Here is a 21,792-nt window from a genome sequence, read left to right on the forward strand (position 1 = left end):
TCTAAGATTGTCATAAGGGGAAAAATAGGAGCAAAAAATCATGTAGTGTGAACTATTGCATCAGGTAGTCGATGTGCCCATCTTCTCTATTTAAATCTACTTATTACTGAAGGGCAACATATTATACAGACTTCATAATCTGCACTCTTTTGGTTGAATGCAGTATTTATTTCCACTTTGGCTTTATGTTGTTTAGTTTTTATCAAGTACATTTTTTGTTAATGGAGACTGAGAATCCATTTTGTTTTTGGTTGTTTTGTTTATTTTGTTTATCAGCTCCAGTGTTAAATATTCTTTTGAAAATAAAGTGTATCTATCTTTGGCAGGAAATCACATGCATTATTACGTCATTTCCATTAAATCAGTGTAAAAAGGTCTTCAGACAATATTATCGTTTATCGCAATAATTTTTTGAGACAATTAATCGCTCAGCAAAATTTGCTATTGTGACAGGCCTAATGATATGCAAAGAATTGAGGTCAGCAGCCTAGAGTGTGTAAGCCTTTTTTTTAAAGTAAAACAGACTCAAAAGTTAATTACCAGGATGAATTCAAGGTTTAGAAATGTAATCTGAGGAAGCACAAAGACGTGAAAAGCTTATTAACAAGACACTGAATTTTCTACGATATATTTAGATACATTTGTGACTTATTCAGGCTGTGAAAGAGCGAGAGAGAGCAAAACTTAACAGTTTTGTGCTTTAAGATTCATTACTCGGAAAGGACGGCGCAGGTGTTCAAACCAGAAAATCACAGATTACAAAACAAACTCCTGCCTCCTGTGCCGCCGTGAGAAGTGGTTTTACTAATGTTAGACAAAGTAATTGCTAAAATACGATAAAAGACAATTACAAATCTGAAAGATAAAAAAAGAAAAATCCTATTAGGGCTACACACTAGTTATCACTACATCAGTGTGCACAAGATTAATATCACAAATGTTAGCCAATAGCTATTGGCAAATATTTCAGTACTGTTACCAGTAAGACATTCAACAACTTGGACAGAGTCTTACTGCAGTATATATCCACGGACTAATAGCCTGACTGTCTATGAACTTTAGCATATCTGAGATGCTAGAGGTCATAAGGTGTGCAGGAAACATGCATGACAACAACAAAAAGAGGAAATGTGGATTTATTTCAGCAGATGTTTGTGCAGTATCTGCCAATAAAATTGCCATCCCATAACGTTCTAATACTGTTTAGTGCAGAAATAGCTCATCAGAATCAGGTTTTAATATGGATTTTATAGAGAAATTAGAATAGCCCAGAAATCTATACAAGAAGATCAAATAACATTATTGTCAAGTTAATTACCAATTTTAAACAAAATCTAACCTGGCATTCCTTCGCTGGTGGCAGAGGCATTCTTAGAAAAGAAAGATCTTTGGAAAAGAAAAGTAGGGTTGCCTCTGAGGATCTACATCACACAATGAAATCAGAGGGGTCATTAAATCCTGACAGAAACTCTCATTTGCGCTCTTGCATTTCCACTGGGGCAAAGCAAAAGCAATGAAAGTCAATGCCTGAAATGACCCCAAAATAAGCCAACGATGCATCCATTATCTGGTAGACAAGGGTCCCTCTGCTTGTTGTAAGCTTCTTTCTTCCCCCTTTCTCATCCTCCTGTCCCCATCCTGTCAGCTGGAGCTGCTAAACAAACTCAAGCATGTAATACACAAATGGTGCCCTTATTAGGCACCAAAATAAAATAGCTCTGGGCTTCTACAGACAACTCACAGGTTGTCCCTGTGATCTGCCTCTCTTCTGCTTCCTTTCTCTGCACTGATGATTACAGAAGATTAATTAATAAACACAAGATAAAGTGATCCAAGGAAAGTGAGAGCCAGCATGCGAGCACCAAATATGTCACAGTGGGACTATTTTTAGACAACAGATTACACTGTTGTTTGAAGGTGAACTCTGCAGAGAGAAAAGGGTTGAATAGACCACATTAACCTGGATGCTAATAACGGGATAACAAACCTCATCTTTGTGATGACCAGAATGTATTTAGTTGCTTTTTTTGTCAAATGTGTGTGAAAGGAATAGTACCAATAATTATGAAAGCAGGAGAAAGGAAATCATTTAATTAATCCCAGCTTTGTATTATTGTTTGTCCATTTTCTACCAAGCTCCTAAGGCAAGTCAATTTTACAGATGACTGCTGTCCTTCAGTGGCTATACCAAAACAACAATCAACCCCGCAACACAAGAAAAACAAACGGGTCTATAGTGGTGGAACGGTAAAAAAAAAAGAAAAAAAGAAGATATGTAAGAAAGAAGAGAAGAAGTGTCAACAGGGCAGAAATCCATCAGTCTGACACATCGATGCCCCTTTTTCCTGTCACTGACTAATAGTCCAACTGTCTGTTACAAATTGCCCTGGGTGACACCAGCCTGAGAAATCTGGATGGGGTGGAGAGGCACAAAGGAACAGAGGCTCAGCCCAGGACGTCTGCTTTCGGATCAAAGGCTGGTCATGCTTTCAGAAACTTCTTAGGTCAATTAAAAAAAAGCCCAAAATTAGGCCTTGTAGATTTTGCATTTAAATGTTTCAATTTTATAAACATTTTCTTCTGACTTAAAGTAATCAAGTTTCAGAGTATCCTCAGTCCTAGAATCTGTGGATGAAGCTAAAGACTAGGGTGATTGCAAGGAGCTAGGGCTGTTGTAAAAGAATATTTCAGCAATCAAGTACTCTATAGAATATTTTAACGATTATCCGAGGAATCAGATCTCTCTCTCTCTCGACGTGATTCCGATGCCACAAAAGCTATTGTAGTAAAACCATCGTACCGCAAAATTCAATAATCCTTATTTCTCACCCCAAACCCAGTGCTAGCAGCACTTCACAACAACTCATAGGCGCAAGTAAGAGCGCTGCCCACCACAAATAATCATCCGGCTGGAAAAGGTGTGCTACATAATAAAACACAATTTAGCGAAGCTTCGAATCAGATACATTTTTCTTGAGGAATTTTAATAATCAAGGTACTCGAATCTTTCGAGGAATCGTTTCAGCCTGACAAGGAGCTCATCACCAAAGATAAGTCATCAAAATACAGAAAATGTATGTAAAAAGCTGGTGAGCAACTCTTAGGGTTTGATTGCTTCAAGCTAAAAAAATATTTTCAATGCTATGCGTTAAGTGAGAAGGGTAAAAATCTTTGGACAAAACACTTTTCTTTTACACTTATACTCCTTTAAGATTCAACCTCATCTCATATTGGCTGAATAAAAACAATTATAAATCAAAATCTGCTAAAGATATGAATAATTTTGGTCTTAACTGTAGAGATAAAGAAAAATGTTAAAAGGAAAATACAAATAAAGCATCTGGGTTGCTTGCCCTTAGTCTACCAAAGAGTGGCAGACCAAGGAATATTGAGATATTGAATGCAGCAAAAATGTGAGGTAATTAAAGAACTTGTTGATAGGTTTATTTTAATTCCTAACTAGCAAAGATTCAACCAGAGGCATAATTGTCTTTTCTGCAGAAAAGAGAGACTTGAAAACAGACGCGAAGAATCGCTGTAAAACACTGTCTGGGATCACTTTGCCAGATCTTTCTCTGCATTTGGCTTTATTAGAAAATACAAGGAAGGAGGTTGGGCCTTCTCACAGTCACACAAAGAATTTGACCAATGACCTTTTTCTACAGGATGCTCTGGAACCTTCTGTGGACATGCCCTTAAAAGGGCATGTGGCTGACCACAACTAATCAGTTACACATGGAGCTGATAATACAGGAATGTGCAAAGTCTCTAGCCTCCAGGCAAACATCCTAAAAATGGTTAATAGTATTTCAGCAGAAGGAAAAGAGTCAAGTAAACAACACACAAAATAATAATATGAAAACATAACCTTTCAAATAAACTCACAAGTAAATGAACTTAGATAATTTTTCTAACACTTGTTTTCTTGACCGCCTCCATTCAATCCTAAACATGTATGTTGCACATGTTGCTATTCCACTACAATGGGATATTTGGATTGTAGTTTTTGTTGGTCATCATGTTCTAAGAGTGATAAATTCATGAATGCATGCCAATAATATATTTAAACTGTTTGAAACACACTGAAACAGCTAATAGTGCCCAAGATGCTGAAGGTTACAGAGAACATTGAAAGAATAATAATGACAGATGACAAAGGGAGCGATGTGGAAAATATCATAGTGTCATTGCAATATTCAACAGGATATTTAAATTATATGATTTCCTAATATCACATAACACTACTCATAGAACATTGTACTTTAGTACTCTGTCACCACGACCCCATCACATGTGGAAATGTGTGGCAATCGGACTGCATTTAAATGGTGTAATAATACCAGCATTTTGGAGATTCAAGGCACTAGTAAAAAACTTAAATTACAGTGTAAATACTGTAGGAATGCAGCACATGTTGGTAATGTTATATAAAAATAAATATATGCAGGACTGATGCCTCTAAAACTGCGGGAGGCAACTTTTATAAAAAATGTATTTTACATATTTGCTAAAACTGTCACCTATGTCCTAATAGCATAATGCAAAACAGATAATCTGTGGTAAAAAACAAAACATGTTTGAAGGACCCATATCATTGAAGCTATATTTCCAAGACCACAAATGACCTATGATGAATTCTGCTGCTGTCCTTCTAAAAATCAGATGTCTAACATAGCTATGGACTGAAAAACTCTCACTAATATGTGTCCCATGAGGACACGACTAAGAGAGCACAAATGTACAAATATCTTGTGTCTGTCAGAACGTACTTAACCAATTTCCACCAACAGAAAAAGCATGCATGCATGTGAACTGACTGAAGTCTTTAATAAGAAATGCACTGAAAAGTACTGACTTGTAAAACTAGGGCTGAGTACATGCCACAAAAATTTGGCTCAAACTTGTCACAGACTGTTTCTGAGTAAAAATGTGAAATTTGCCATATTCCATAAATAGGTTGTGTGATCCAAAATTATACAGTTAATCAGCTAACTTTTATGACATTTTTAACTAAATTCCAAGCTTCTCTCTAAACTAAAAATGAGAGTATTTCCACACACTAAAAAGGAAAAGAGTTTGTCATTTTAAGAAATAACAACATAAATTAAAAGCAAATAACCTTATAATATGCAATTTACTATGCTGGTGGAGTTAGAACAGCTCAGTTGTGTATTTTGAGCAGCTAATGTAAGGAAGTGTGAAGTTAAAAAATTAGACAGAGCCATAGATTAATGCAAAAAGAACTGTATTTGTCCAATCCATTTGCATATTTTAGAAAAGTTGTACATTCAACAAATGATTGCACTGCACTGCAGCTACTCATACCAACACTGCTAATTTTAGTTAATACAAGTTAAGAAGTTGCTGACAACTACTTCCAATGCTGAACACCAAACCTTCATCTACTGCTTAACAATATCAAAGCAGGATGTCAGGAAGTTAATAATTTCTCTGCTTCGAGAGAACATATTAAGCTCTATTGCACTTTCAACAGTACTGGAATAGAACCAGTCATATCTAGTTTTGACATTACGGTCAGTCCAACTTTACATTAAAGTTATCAGAAACAGACATTTGTAACTTAATAAATCCCATTCTTGTTTAAACTAAAATGTGTTTTACATGTTAAAAATGTAGAAGAAACAACAGTAAACAAATAACTAACCCACCAACTCTATTTCCACAGATAAGTCAACAAAAAGTAAAAATATGAGGGAATAAATATATTCTCAAAAATACTGAGAAATAAAAATGAAATTTGTTATAGATATTTATTTATGCAGATAAAGTATTTGTTGGGGTTTGGGAACTTTTAACTCATTAGATATTGCATAAAGACTCATTAAGTTGTCATTTCACAAACTTAAACTTAGAGATGCTTTTACCCATAGCTGTACATCAGAGTTATAAACAAAGTAGGCAACTTCCATTGATTTCTTCACAGAATTTACTTATACTTTTGTTAAGACATGAAAGTTTCACTAAAATATGTCACAACTATAGACCTGATTCAACATAGTGAGTTCAGTCAAAGATGTGAATTGAACAAGAATAACTGGGAAAGTTTTGTTGTATTGCAAAGTCTTAAATAGGGTGATTAATGAAAATTAATCATATCCTTGTGTGCATCTCAGCACATTTAATAACAAATGTATTCACATACTTTTTAAAAAGGAAAACATACATAATTAATAAAGCATTTTATACTGAACATTTTAAAACGGTTCTCAATTAAGAATAAATAACCATAAATTTAATCCAGGGTGGATCTTCTGGGCTTTAAATGTCTTTCCAAAAGACGTTTGGAGCAGATCAGCTAAAACTTTTGTTGTTCTGTCTGTTCATAGTAGATGCAAGAGGCAACAGCTTATCTCTTCTTAGTCTGTTAAAACGCATGGCCATACCCCAGCCATGAGCACAATAAATGTACCCTCCCTTTAACTTCATTCAAAAGCTTGGGAGAACTTACAAAATGATAAATAAAATGTATTTTTTAAATACTTGCATCCACCTTGGAAGTGTACCCCTTGTTTAAATACAATTTCCTTTGTCAGTCCAGTAGATTTAACTGAAAATGCAATCTAAAAATAAACTCTCTGATGTGTAGAAATCTATGAAATGCATAAAAATAAGATATAATAGCTATTCTACCTAGAAAAAGCTATCTGATTTGTTCGCCATTAGATTATTAACGAATAACAAGGACTGTTTCTGAATTATGTGTTTAGGTTCTTGCACTTTCCCCTCATGATGACACAAGGCAGTGGAGGTTGCATCATTAGATTCAGGAGTAACTAGTAAGTACTGCAACTAGAAAAGCTAACCTGCTAGCCCATCTGATAGAAAGCAAATGCCAATGTATAAAAAGTAGTAACTGAGCAGGCCAGAGGAGACAGCTAGCTGTATACTGTTACACGCGATAACTTTTAAAGCAGTAACTGTAAACCCTGTTTGCCAGAAGGTGTTCTACTTATACCCCTTGACTCCAAGTTAGTAACGATCCACGCTGACTGCAGCTAGCTAACAGGTCTTCTGTGCAAAAACGCTAGCTTAGTTACACAACAGAAAACACCGAGGTGGAAAACATGACAAACAGAAATATTTTAGAGAATAATAGTTACCCGTGTGAGCTGCTTGAAGGCGAATGACAGCATGTTTACAGCTGTGAGGCTGGTGGGTAAAGCGGTGCAACAAGCAAACCTGACACAGACCCAACAGGGAGCTTCAAGCTGTCTGCAACGGCTGGTTACCCTCGTTCCACCGAAAGGGTCGATGGGTATTGTAGGCAGTCAAAATAAATTACATAATTATACATTCTAGGCGTGTAATGTAGTTAGTTACCTCTCCAAAATATTTAATATTTTGATATGTTGATATTTTATTAATTTTACCACATTTAAATAGCATGAAATAAAGTTTTATGATTTAACACAGACATAAATCTGTGTTAATTGTACAACAAAAGGTTGCACAATGTTAGAAATTAAGCCATTTAAAGCAGGGTTTTCAAACTTAATTCCTCAAGGGTCAGTGTCCTACAGCTTTAAGATGTCTCTCTGCTTCAGCACACCTGGCTCCAATATTAACTCGTTAGCCAAGCTCTGTATAACTTAGTGAGGCAGTTTCACCATTTAATTCAAGTGTGTAGGCCAGGGAACACTTCTAAAAGTTGCAGGACTCTGGCCCTTGATATTTTAGTCTGAACTATAAAAAGTGAGTTGATAGTGAAGGAATAATGGAAAAATGGTAATATGTGCTCTTTCCTCCCTCAAGGACATTGCAAACAGGTACATTCCCTCCAAAGCCCCTTAATCTGATTAAAGATCTTTCTCAACTGATTAGTGAGCTGTGTGATTGATTACCTCCTAACATGTACAACCATTCCATCAAATCTAAAACAAAATAAAGCTTTTACTCCAAATATAACAATACACCCATAAGATGGGTGTATTTAGGCATGTTAGGCATGTATTAGGCATGCACAGCTCACTTACCTCAGGCAAAGTCACTGATCATGACTTAACAGTATGAAAGAACATCACACTGACAGTCAAACAAGATAGTGTGATGGTCGGGACTGCTTTAATACTTCAGGGACCAGACAATAAGTATTTAATGAAACCATGCATTCTGCTCCCTATCTGAAAAGCCCAACTTTTAGTTTCTGACCTTAAGCTCAAGTACACTTGCGTTATGCAGCAACCATGATCAGAAGCAAACAAACAAATCTACCTTTGAATGATTCGAAAAAAACATAATGAAGATTTTGGAGTCACTTAGTCTATGTGTCTACAACTTAATGGTTTTGGCCAAAACTGGCTTTGTCTTCTAAGACTTCCAGTAGATGGACACTCACACTTAGCCAAGTTCTGTAGGAGATTTCATCCTGTAAAAAGGGAATTTTCTTCTCCGCCATTGCCATATGAATGCTCCATATTGCTGGAAAGTGAACACATGGATGTCAGTTGTTGTTCAGAGGGAATGGTTGGAAAATCAGGCACTCAGTATTATCACCTGTGTTTCCTTAGATTACCAACTGGTTTGATAAAGGGAACTGCATGGCTTCGACTTTGAATCTGGCTATATATTTAGCATATATTTCTGAATTTAGCATATATTTCTGTATTTGTACTGGATCTATTGGATGTAAAGTGCCTTAAGAAGATCGTTTTTGGACATTGGCACTATTTAAAAAAGCGCACTGAATAAAGGGTTCTAAAAGAAGGAGCCATATTAAATAAAATCTAGGAAAAAACCTTATCTCACTTAATTTACCAAAGATGGGTTATGGTGGTTCGCTCAGTGACAATGAAATGAGACTCACTGCTAAAGCACTAAATAAGTCCCTTAAGAAGAATCATGTTCAGTCCCGTTGTGATGTCTGCCAGTCTCAAAAACCTTCAGTCCTAAAGGAAATCTGTGAATGTAGCCCTTGTCTTCTAGAAACCTTTAATTTTTAAGCTAAATATCATATTTTACTGACAGAACAATAGATAATGCTACTCAATTAATCAATTTACAGTTTTAATGAGATGCATTGTTTCAGCATTTTTGGCTCATTCCTATAAAGTTGATATAGAAATTAAATAATTCATTTGAGTTTCAATTCAGTTTATTCACATAGTGCCATTTTACCACAAATGTCATCTCAAGGCACTTTACAAGAAAATTTCGTTTCAGTTCAATCACACATGCCAAGTGATACTGGTCATGTCTTTGTAAATTAACAAACCTTTAGAATCAGCAAAGTATTGTTTCCATTTCTGCGATATTTTCTTCCTTTGTGGGGTTTGATAAATTAGACTATGTCATCTTCTTTTGTAAGCTTCATAGTTAACATTGGCAAATAAAAGACATAACATATCCTTCTATAGGAGTTTATTTCCATAAATAGCAATTTCAAAAGAAGAGGAACATTGTCTCAAAGCAGTGTCATGGTAGGTTTTTAAGTGGAAATCCAGCCCATAACAAGCTTCAGCCAATATATTTTAGAAAATTGAAATAGTGTATCTCCACAGAAAGCTTGAATATGAGTTTCTAATCAGAGTGAAATGTCTTAATTCATTACAGTGGCCTTGCACAGTTAGATAACGTTCTGCACAGCTTGTGCTAACCAATCATGCTTTAAGCAACAAATGAAAACATTCAGTCAGTGAGAGACAGACAGTTAAAGAGATTTTAATGTGCTTGTTCAAACAGTATATTGTATGCATATCCAGCATAGCATTTCTCATACATATAACTCTCTTATATCCATGGATTGAAATGTAGAGCTGAGAGAATGATTAACAGTCAGTCTACCATAACATTATGTCTGCCACACAGTGATGGCACAGCACAGCTGCCTGAGAGGCTCAGTCTGTACTCAGAGGGAATAATACCCATTCGGGCTGCTTTTAACTGAATTCTCCAACTGCAGAAAGTAATAACACTGAGAAACATAGATCTAAAAACAATAAAGTCTGCTGGGGATGAGTACATTATTTACAGAAAAGAAAACATAAAAACGAAGGTTAACAAATACAAAGTTGGAAAATATATCAGAGAAATCCACCATTTCCTGTACATTCCATAGCTTTGATTATACATTTATTTAAATCCACAATTCACGTCAGTTCAGAGGGGTAAACAACCCTTGTTGCTTCATCATAATGAGTATCATTTCCATATTCATCCTTTTGCTCATCACTGAGATCATGAACATTGTCTTTTTCCTCCTCCTCGCTTGAGTCTAATGTATTTATCCAAAATAAGGGCGCTCACTTTGGAAGTTGTAGTCCGGACACACTTTTTGAACTAACTTGTAATCGATGCTTAAAAAAGAGATGAAGATGCAGATCACCTTGAAGGGTTTGGCACACAGCCAGGCAGCATGAGACTGAGTGTGCTCTGTGAAGCAGGTCTGAGACGGATCATACAGGCAGGGTTTGGATTTCTTCGACCTGTCGGTTTTCTCGTACTCCACCCGGCAGTTGAGGGTCTTCCCCTCTTTGGGGTCAATGGTGGCCTGTTGTGTCTCCTGGATCTGGACGTCCTGCTGGGTGTGGGGGTGCAGATGCTGCTGCGGTAGAACTTCAAACTCTACCACTTTTGATGGCGGCACAATGCTCACTGACACATTCCCAAGGCTGGACGAGTTGTGGCGGAAGTAAACGGTGAATGTACCATTGATGTGATCAACAATCTTCCCCGTCACCAACAGACTGAACTTCATGGTCTTAACGCTGAAATAGAAGTTTCCCCAGCCGAAGATCTTCTTGGTCTTCATGTTTGTCTTTAATGATGGCTTGCGCTTGGAGCGGTAGTCAGCCTGATCCAGTAACAAGGACTGGTTCTGGCCTGAGTAGTAGCGGTTGTAGACAGTGTAGGTGGGCGGCTTGGACTTCAGGGGCGTCTGGTCAATGGATGTGGAAAATATGCCTGTTGGGTATGGAGGCTTGACAACTCCTCCAGCGGTGCCTCCTCCCATGCCATAAGGAAGAGTCTTCATTACTGAGCCAACAGAGCCCGACTCTGAGAAGTCCACTTGCTTCTCCAACCCTTGGACCTGAAAAGACAAAAGAAAACGGGAAAATATTATTAATATGCAGATGCCTCTTGAAATTTATATTTTTTTTACATACTCTCCTACACAACAACAAAAATAGAAAGAATTTACATTTTAAATGTGTTAATTTTCAATTAACTGAGTTTATAGGAATTAGGACTGCTGTAGCGACATCAGGAGCACTGGAAGAAAGAGCGAAAAGTTGTAAAGAATGTGAAAGAATGTGGCCAGTGTTGACTTTTGAATGGGCCTCATTATGTGCAGCTGTTGGATTAATTCCCCTATTATTCTTCAAATCCAAAGAGGGAGGCAGCATCCGTCCAAAACAAATGTTTCTAATAGGAAACTGGTAATCTTGAACCTTGATTAGATTTTTGTTCCTGATTTTGCAAACTGGGATTGCTATGACTGGTGTTCAACATATTGATCTCTGACATATCCAACTTTAAAAGAAAGGGGAAATGCTTTGAAAAAGTCTGTTGTTTTCATAGACAACAGTCTAAAGCCGACATAATCCAGATGAGATCAAATTTCAGCCCAGCAACAAATATAAACATCCCTTTCTCGCATTTTGAAAAAAACCCCAAAACAAAACAAAAACTTATTGAATTAGTGTGGCAGTATTGTTACATTTCTGGGCTTGTAATTAAGGTGGACCAAGCAAAGTCCTGCCCATAATGTGCATGTTGAATGTGCCATGTCTGAGCTTTTTATTAGTATGTTACTTTCCATTTTCAACTACCCCAGGTACAGTGGTAATTCACAGAAAGTTTAAACTCAGTTCAAACGAAGTTCATATTGCTGAAAAGTTATGAAATTTTATCATTTGTTGATTACATTTAAGTATTTTTTGGAATCAGCACTTAAATGACATTATTAAAAGCATGTGCCCATTACTTTTTTCAGAAACCAGGTTGGTTTCCGATGACATTATTGCATCCCTTCATTTTAACTGAATTGGTCATCACAAAACAAATGACCAGAATACAAATTTACCCCAGAAACAATAATTATTTTGCCATATCCATTTAGATATGGCAAAATCTAAAGGTCATCAATATTAAACCATTAACTCCAGACTATCTGAGGTGAAATAGGGAGTAAGGCATTCATTCAAAGTAGTTGTTAATACTTTTACTAAGTTATTTTCTGAGGCATTAAGAACAGCCATAGATGGATAATTAACAGATTTTGCCATTGTTATTCAAAAGTATGCACTTTATGTTCCTTTAAGGCATTTCTCTCAGGCGTTTTTAGTAAATATCTGTGAATGTCTCAAACTTCCTCTGAAATATTGTGGCATTACCACAAGTTCGTAGCTCAAAGAGTGGGTTTTAAATCCCACCGGAGCTTTTTCTTCTATTTTATGACACTGAAAGTGTAAAAATACTGATGTCTACATTAGTAAAATCCCTTTGAGATCTGTTACAGTTAAAATCTTATGAGGAGTCTGACTCTTAGTAATTTATAACGTGTAGTGGCTGTGACAGAATCATTACTGTAGCTTATATAATGAAAATGACAGCTTTTAATTTACAATGTGAACCTCTCTCACACACAGAGTCCCTCAGCAAGCTCCAGATAACCTTGCTGCATTGAGAGGAGCTATCTCCTTAGCATCTGCTGACACTGATGTTCCAGTTTTGACCTCCACAGTGGAAATGCTCACAAAAATGGTTAGGGTAAAAGAAAGTTCCAGGAAGAAAGGTTTGAGGAGATAAACTTTTCAGGTGTCATAGTCAAAACAGATGTTTATAAAGAGACAATAATTACTCTTCAAATGTTATTTCTAACATTATGTCATACTTTTATTTGTTAATTACTCCATCAGTTGAGAGGCAATAATTCCAACCCTCTTTGTCCCTGTAACAACAGGGAACTCTGGATAACTATACAAAGAAGCTGCAACTAGTGATTGTTTAATCTTGTTTTATATACATACAACCGAAAATAAACCATGTATGATATTTTTGGTGTTTCCATTTTCATTAAACTCACAATTTCTTTCATTGGAAAATGCTTCTGGGGTCACTCTTTTCTATTCTTTTTTTACCTCACACAAGTTTTATCTCCTCGGGCATTGTCGTTAGATCTCTCTACATTTCATCTGCTCAATTCAAGTAAACAAAACCTTCTATTTTTGCTAACACACTTTAATTTTGTTGTCAGAGTTGTTCGGCAGAGCAAAACAACTCTGCGTGTAAGGTAATAGTTGTGGGTCTTTGTTCAGACAGCTTTCTGCCTTTAATCCACAGCCTGGGTGGTTATTCGCAGAGCTGATTGACTGGAAATCTCGGTCTGCTCTCTTTTATGTCTCATCAATCACAACCATGCCACTTCCACCCATACACACAAACACAGAACTAATACACACACAGTGCAGCATTTGCACATATGCAGACTTCTAGCTCGAAGCTGTCATGAAGTGACAGCAAGAATTATTACAACTATTGAGAGGGGTTACGTGCTCCTCCCCTGAGGATGCTTTTGGATTGAGTTAAAAACTATTTTTTAGCTGATAAACAACCACTTTCTGAGACAAAAACAGCGTTTCAAGTCGAAAGGACTGCATCTTTGTGTGCACTCATGCGAGGACAGTTTCTGTCTTCCATCATTCCTATCCAGAGCACAGTAACCATCGGGCTTGTGCTAGTGTCATTTTCATCAATCACTGACCCTAATAGCAGTCACATATTGCTACTCATTGAAGTAAAAGTACAGCGCTCAATACAGCTCCTAATGTATTCAGTCATTCAATTAAACTCTTTATTTCTGCTTCCCATTCATTAACATGGCTGCAGAGCAGATTTCTAAGTAGATTGATTGGAGGGAAAATAACAGAAAGTTTATTGACCGCTGGAGGAATGAATTACCAACTAAGAAAGGTTTTGATAAATGACAAGTGACTGGAATAATGTCTTACTGCAGATTTTCAACACACCCTTATTCCCTTTTGTGCCATGACGGAAAGCACATGCAGAGGTCTTGCAATTTTTAAGCCGGCGAATGTGCGACGTGAGCCGACTTTGGCATTGACAGGTAGGAATAAGCCTCGGTTGACGACAGGAAAAACATCAGAATATATACAGCAACAAACAGTGTGCACAGTGCATGCAATATGGGTACTTCCTGTGAACGCTCTGTCAGCAGTGCTGTCAGCTAGCTCCATGTGTTGCCATCTGTCAGGCTAAAACTCTGCTGGTGCAGTCCTCCTAATCATTTCTCTGGTGTATGGCGCAGAGCTCGGAGTAGCATAATCATCATAATCCTTAACATCTTCAGGAGCAACATCGCAACGTGAAGTGCAACCTAACCTTCAGGGTCAACTGAATGGAGCTGGAAAAGAAAATGATTTCATGATCGGGTCTGAGGTTGACGTAAGTCTGACTGAAGATGGAGAATGAGAGTGTTCACGGTCAGCAACTTTAACAAACATTGACACAAAGGCAGCGGAAGGGGAAGAGGATGGAGATGGAGGGTAGATGAGTGTGGAGGAAGGGCCTCTTCATTTGTGTCACGGAAGTAATAAAATGCCAGCAGAGACTAAACAGATGGACTTTCCATTAGCATAAATATGAAATTTTTTGTGGCTGACAGTAAATCCATTTAAAGGGTGAGGGTTTGTTAGAAGAAATATCTGATATTTTCTCTTGACATAAAAATCTATAAATTATGGACTTTTTGAGACAGGGAATGTTTGCTGTAAGGTCATATCAGGCTGTTGCATCCAGGAAAGAGTTTGGAAATGAAGCACTGTGCTTTTCTTTACTTTCAGGTGCCAATCAATTAAATTACAATAACTTGGAGAGTGGTACCCAAAGGGGTACTGTTGGCATGATAAAGGGACAAAAAAAAAGTTCAATAAGATCAAACTCAGGCTTATAGGTTGCAGCCAAAAATAAAAAGTGATATTCAAAGGCCTGGTGAAACATCAGCAAATTATATATTTCGTTGAAGTTAAAGTTAGAAATATGGAGAGGAAGCGAGACATAAAACCTACATTAGGTCCAAAGGTTTCAGAATTTTTCAATATGACAACTTTTGAAGAAGTCTTTCTCAGGAGTTATAATCAATGCTGGATTTTATATCCTTAATTTAACTCTGCTGTTGCATGGGAAGAATACGATAAGTTGAAGACAAATCATTTTAGAAATTTCTGGCAGCAAAACAACTCAAAATAATAAGATTAATGGAAAAAGATTTCTGACCAGGTCATAAGGTCATATTACATTGTGTTGAACAAAAATAATATGCAAAATATAACTGCACATTCTAATTAACTTAAGTTATCCAGTTCTTACTATGATTTCTCTAAAGATGTTAAGTTCATGCCACAAGTTATGAGCTTAAAAAATTATTACATGTTGCTACCAGCTTTAGCAGCAGTATTTTGAGCAAAGAATCACAAAAGGTAAGCATGGTGGTGGGTTATAACATGCAAAAAGTTAATATTTTGTCTGAGAGCTTTAGAGAAGGGATCAATGGTTGGATAACTGGGTCAAATTATCAACAAAACTGCAGCTCTTTGAGATGTTCTACAGTGGTGAGTTTCTCTCAGTATTGATTCAAGGAAGGAACATTGCTGCCTCTCAAAAGAAGCAAGGTTATCTGATAGACAGGGAGTGAAGTCTGGAACCACAAATCCCAGTAGAGTTGAAAAGGAGGCAGCATGGACACAGAGCAGAAGCAGAGGGGAGAGAGAGAAGGAGGAGGTTCAAAACATCTCTTCCATCAGTCATAATAGGACAGTGTCAGGTTGTTAGCTAACAAGTTGGATGAACTCCAAGCCCTGACAAGAACTCTGATAATCTGTTCTACTGAGACATGGCTGCAAGATCACATCTATTGAAGAGAAGCAGGAAAAGAAAAGGAAATATTGTCAATAACAAATGGTGTCATCATGTTACTGATGACATGATGACATGTCATCAGTCATCAGTAACATGCTACTGTGAAGTGTCATCTCTGCAACCTAGATATTGAACTCTTAGCAGTAAGTTTCCATTCATATTTTTCTCAAGAAGTACAGCATGCTTCTGCAGGTCGTACGTTTTAGGTAAGGTTTTGAATTTAGGTCCTTAGAGGTTTGCTATAAGATGCTGCCAGTCTTTAATAAGTCTGTTGTCAAGAGTGTAATCTGTTCTGCCATCATCTGTTGAGCGACTCTTCATAAAATCAGGAACCTGGTGGACAACCCTGAGCATCTTCTTCATCATAATCTCAGACAACATCACTGTCTTGTGTCGGGATTCTTCAAAGTTGATGTGATACTGACTGCTACAGGAAGTCATTTCTGCCCACAGTCATCAGCATCTACAACTCTTTGAAGAAAATTATGAGTTACAAGAGCATTTAATTTCCCTGTGGGATCCTTAAAATAATGAATTTAAATTTATTTTGAACTGCAAAGATAACCAAATATAGGCACATGAACGTTCAAAACTGGAAGAAAGTGCCTTGGTGTGATGAATCACTTTCCTTTACATTACATGAATGACTGGGTATATGAAGACATGCTAGCCAACAGAAGAAGTGTGATGCTTTGTGCAATGTTTTGTACATAAACCCTTGGGTTAAGCCTTTAATATAGGTAGTGATTTGACACATACAACTACAATACATATGTATTGTTGCAGACTACCTACAATGTGTATAAATATTTTTTAAAAATTGTATTTTCAGATGACTGTGACCTTCTTCAGCTGGGTAATACACCCAAGTATAAAGATTGAGGAAGCACAATAATGAGTTGGAGGTTTTGGCTTGGCTTTCAAATTGATCTAGATCTCAATTTCTTATCTGTGGGTTGAACTAAACTTATAACTCCAATCCATAGAGGCCCCAACTCACAATTTACAGCATCTAAGGATTCACTACCATCATCTTAGTGCTTGATACTACAACATACTGTACGTTGAGGGATCTTGTGTAGTCAATGGAGTGTTTCAAATATGCAAAATCAAATTCTGATCATAAGTGAAGTTTATGTAAAGTTGTGCTTACATGGCTGATGTAGCGTGGACCATTCTGATGTTTGTAACTTTGGTCTTTGATCAACAAGTATGTAAACATAGCTGAGTCAGATTTTTTCTGAAATTATATATTGAACTCACAGTGTTTTTACAGCCACAACTGTATGAGATTTAGGTCCTGAGTGTCAAAAATTAACATTCTTGCAAACAGAAAAATGCAAATGAGGACAAAACAAAGATGCAAATAAACATAGTTTCTAAAAGATTAAGATCTACCAAAATTTAGAGTCTGTAAATTGACTTATAATATTTTCAATCTTGAATTTAGAGCATTCTACATTTCAGTATTTTTCTGAGAAATCTGAGTATTAATCTTGTTCTTATTAAGTGTGGCATTGCACAAGGCTGCACAAAGGGCATCAGCAGAAAAAGACAAATTGATTATCATGAGCCCCCTGTGATGGAAATCTGCAGAACTCCACACAGAGAGATTCCTTTACACATGTTTAACATAGCATTAGCGTGAATATTCCTGTTTGGTTGGATCCTAGAGGAAACAGCAGCAGAAGGTGATATAAGTATGGTGGCAGACTTATACATATGTATGATGCAGGCAACTCAATAACAGCAGTATCATAAAAGGAACAATCAGATTACTGAGCTTGGGAGATAGAAGGATATAGTGAAGAAAATGTTATTAGTGAAGAAGAGAGCGGAGAAGAGGGGAGGGTAAGGAGATCTTGTACATTTTCTTGGAAAGGAGAACATGAATCATCTTATAACTTCATTTGTAGCTTCATATGAGCAAAAAGCATACTTAGTTGCTGCCTAGATGGAAGGCCTTTAACTTACTTGGAAGTACATGTAAGAATAAAATGTCTGTTCAATAAGGAGACTGCAGGAACAGCAAAGATAGTTAGACCAAAGTAACAAGACTCACCTTACTGAAAATATAGAGACTGGCTTAGAGAGAGAAAAAGATCCTTGCTGATTAAATAAGGTCAAATGAGCTCCACAATTGACTGCTGAAAGCTGATCTCACACATATCACCACAATTAAGGTCTCTTTTTAACATTAAGAATGCTTTGGATCAATTGTTAACACCGCTGCCTCTCCTCTCACTACTTTCATGCTCTATTTATCGGCTATCTGATCCCCTGTCTGCAGTTTGCTCAATCTTCCATTCATCTGTAACTTCCACGCATGATGGCAAAAATATTCAGAGGAAATGAACAAGCTGGCTCTCCAGCCCACATCCGAGTCCCAACCCCACCAAGGACTGATGTGAAGATGAGAACTGATGTCTCCAAGCTTTCTCTGAGGCCTGCTCCATAGTTTAATTGGAATTTTATTGGTGACAATCAATTCATTTCTACCCTTGCTCCAGGGTGCATTGATCCGCTGTCACACAGACGAGTCAAATGTACAACTCCACGCCCACCACACTACAAACCACAGGTTCTAATTTTACAGATTGCTTTCCCGTTTCAAGAGCGTTACCAAACTTTAAGAGTCAGAAGCTGATGAGTGAGAAAATGTGTGCTAACAGAAGATGAATGTGTTTGGAAGAAAATTTCCTGTTATGCATTACTTTTTGCATTAAGAAGGTTAATGATGTTTATCAAATGGCCTTGTTGCAACTTAATGCCAAAACATTATTGACACTTTGAAGTGTTGGAATTTGGAATAATTTAGCAAAGGAGAAAATTACCTTTTTTGAATTACTCAAATACAGATAAATAGAGAAACTACAGTCTTACACCAGCTACAATTTGACTGACATAGCAGCAAAACAATTACGCGTGACAAAAGGATGTAAATTTATAGCGTGTTTTTCTAGTTAAAATCACCACTTAAAGCATATTAACTCTTTAGAACGCTTTTACACCTTCACACATTCATAAACTGATGCAGTTTATGTGATGGGGAGGCAACTGGAGTTTAGTGACATGGCAGGAGAGAAAGCTGGAATCAAATCTACAACTTTCTGATTGCAGTACAGCAATCAGAAAGTCTCAATCAACTAAATAATCTGCAATTATTTCCTTGATCTTAACTTCTCAGTTCAAAGACAGTGAATGTTCCTGAAGCTTCTGTTTATAACAACAGCTGACTAACTTTTCCTATTCTTTTAAAACCAATGTCCTATACTCATTTTTGGATCCTACCATGTTCAAGACTAACTGTATTTGCAGTCGTTTCACAGATATCTCTGTATCTGCACAGTCCTTCTACAGACAAGCTATACAGTTTGGTACACTGAAACTGCCTAAAGCAACCGTCACTGATCCGTTTTATTAGAAGAATCTGGGTCTTTGGCCACTGCAAATTGCTTCTGGATTTTTGACTTCTTCATTCTGTTCAGTGGAGCAAGACCTGAAATGTCCTCCAGGGAATTTGGGTATTTTTTCTTCTTGTAGAGTAACATTTATTAGGTTTATTCAAATATACATCAGGTGGTTTTAGAAAAAGTCTCTCTTGTCATATTTTGCTGTTTTGCTTTCAGAAAGCAAATTGAGACTCTAAAAATGTTATAAAGTAGACCGTTAGGACTTTCTTTTTAATTGTTGCCACTGTCAAAGCAACATGACATTTACTATTGATTGTCAGATCAATAGTAAATATTCACTTATGTAAATTACTAACAATATTTGTAATTTACATATATTGTAAATGTTGTACTGTAATTTCTTCTATTCTGTAATTTCTTCTATTCTGCCCTCTTCAAAAATATGTTGGAAAAGCCAGAAATGACAGAGTCACAATTCTTTCCAGCAACTGGCAGATCTTTGCTGTGATTCTGAATAGACATCTTAAATCACTCCATGAATGAAGCAGGTCCCAGTGAGTTACCACCGCAGATATAACTCAGTCTTTACCCATTGATTGTTATGCGATTATCACTACAGTCCTTTCAGTTAACTGTAAAGTGATGAGGGAGGCATACATACTATTAATGACCAGACATAACACAAAAATTCATACACACAGCAGACCAAAAGGCTGTATTTTTTTCTTACTGTAGCTAAATCAAAGGAACATTTCTTTAAAGAAGTTTTGACTTCATTTGATGGCCCCTAGGACTTTGAGATTTCTCAAAAAACACCACCTGTGCTCCAGTTTTTGTTTGTAAACTCTTTGTGGTAATATAAAAATTGAGATTCTATATGCTATAGTTCAAAACATATAATTTATGACAACCAATTTTTAGAAAATACCACCTCAGAAAACTCATCAGTTAAAGTCATTAGTGCATGCTGTATTGGAGTAAATAGTTTTGAAGTGCACCATATGTTTTTATAGAGGATATCTTTAGCAGTGAAAATTTAATGACATAGACTTTTATGCCTTAATTATCAGTTATATAAAAAATGTATGAAACTGAGATGGTATTTATTTTGGTTTATTTTGTTAAAAGCATTAAAATTGTCAAATGATTAAAACACAATCTTCTGATTATCATTTCATCCATCCATTTTTTTGAAAAACATTGCTAAAATATCATTTCAAATTATTGTTATAAATTTTGTGTCCCCTACCGTATTGTTTTATGAGCAAGTGTGTCATAGTAGACCTTATGTCTACATTTTGATCTGGCATATGTTTTGCAGAAAAAAAGCGTGTTAACTTGTACTGTTTAAAGCATTTATTTAAAGTTCTTTCACAATAAGCCTGATCTACCACTGAACAGAGCAGTAACTTCACTGTGTTTAAGAAATAAAAAAATATCAGAAAACTTTGCAAACTTTTAACACTCCTCTTAAAAAGAAAAAAAAACTGGAGTGCTAAAGCTAAATTTAATTACAAAAAGCACAATAAAGCCACGAGGAAAATAGATAAACCAGACCTGTAGGGGAAAAACAGAGTAAGGGAAAGAAGCAGGAATAAGGCATGAAGGAAAGAGAGGCAAGAAGGCAAGGAGAAAAAAAGGCAGTAAAAGCGATTTCGCAGTCCAGTGGTGTCTCTGGATTATCATGAAAATGAAAGCTACTGAGTCAGGGAGTATCAGAGAGCAAGGAAATGGAGCCCAGGCAGATAACACAGCAAGAGAGAAAAAGAAAACGAATAAAAGAATAAAAGTCCAAGGGGGGAAAAAAAGAAAAGAGAGGTGTGTAAGACAATATGAGGCGAAAGTGCAAAGAAAGAGAAAAAAAGGTAAAAAGACAATATATATACGACACACAGTGAGATTATGAGTGCAATAATACAAAAATGAGAATCACTTCAGCCCAAAGAGAATAATCAGAGGTTTCTTGAGAAGTAATATCTCTAATATTGTTTCAAGAAGACCTGCTCAGTTCTGAAATAATTTTAGTTAGGCTGAAGTTCTTTTTTGAATTTAGGAGAAAACTTAATAAGTTTTCTCAAGAGAAAAACTTTCTCTTTTTAAGTTTTTATAAGAAAGAAACAAAAGAAGAAATGATTGTGTAAAGGTAAAATCTGGCCTGAGATTGAAAGGAAAGAGGTAAAATATATACATTCTAGTTCAAGTGCAATGTGCAGATGTCATAAGATAATTTCAGAAAGAGAGAAGTTGAGAAATCCCATTGTATCCATTAAAACTAAAGCTTTTTTACTCTTTTGCTTACTTGTTTAGTCACAAAAAGTCACCAAATGCTATGAAGATGTTTAAAGCACACCATCATGATGCATCATGTCCCTCTGCTTGCTTTTCCATCTGCTGTTTGAATTTCATCAATCAGTCAGGAACAAATCACCTCATCTCAGCTTTGCACACACCTCACTGTTAAATGTTAAAAAAACTTGAAAAA

At 36.4% G+C, this 21,792-nt stretch overlaps 2 protein-coding genes and 1 long non-coding RNA gene across 4 annotated transcripts in view; all 3 read right to left on the reverse strand.

The window, feature by feature from the left end:
* The window catches only part of LOC116710574 (serine hydroxymethyltransferase 2 (mitochondrial)), a 31,276-nt gene extending 24,010 nt beyond the window's left edge, over window positions 1-7,266 (reverse strand). For both annotated transcript variants that reach the window (XM_032549713.1, XM_032549712.1), the window contains exon 1: window positions 7,122-7,266. In XM_032549713.1, the coding sequence (XP_032405604.1) occupies window positions 7,122-7,154 (33 nt within the window). In that variant the 5' untranslated portion in view covers window positions 7,155-7,266. The remainder of the gene's footprint in view (window positions 1-7,121) is intronic.
* On the reverse strand, window positions 586-3,645 carry LOC116710576 (uncharacterized). The gene is made up of 3 exons (XR_004337100.1): window positions 3,635-3,645; window positions 3,432-3,511; window positions 586-596 (listed from the first exon to the last, which is right to left on the reverse strand). It is a non-coding gene; the product is annotated as an uncharacterized LOC116710576 (long non-coding RNA).
* Window positions 7,267-9,662: 2,396 nt separating the features above from the next.
* Window positions 9,663-21,792, reverse strand: part of nxph4 (neurexophilin 4) — a 54,851-nt gene continuing 42,721 nt past the window's right edge. The window contains exon 2 of the mRNA XM_032548411.1: window positions 9,663-11,047. Within this exon, the coding sequence (XP_032404302.1) occupies window positions 10,241-11,047 (807 nt within the window). The 3' untranslated portion in view covers window positions 9,663-10,240. The remainder of the gene's footprint in view (window positions 11,048-21,792) is intronic.

This window comes from Xiphophorus hellerii, chromosome 20 (assembly GCF_003331165.1).
Source record: "Xiphophorus hellerii strain 12219 chromosome 20, Xiphophorus_hellerii-4.1, whole genome shotgun sequence".
In the NCBI taxonomy this organism is placed as follows: Eukaryota; Metazoa; Chordata; class Actinopteri; order Cyprinodontiformes; family Poeciliidae; genus Xiphophorus; species Xiphophorus hellerii.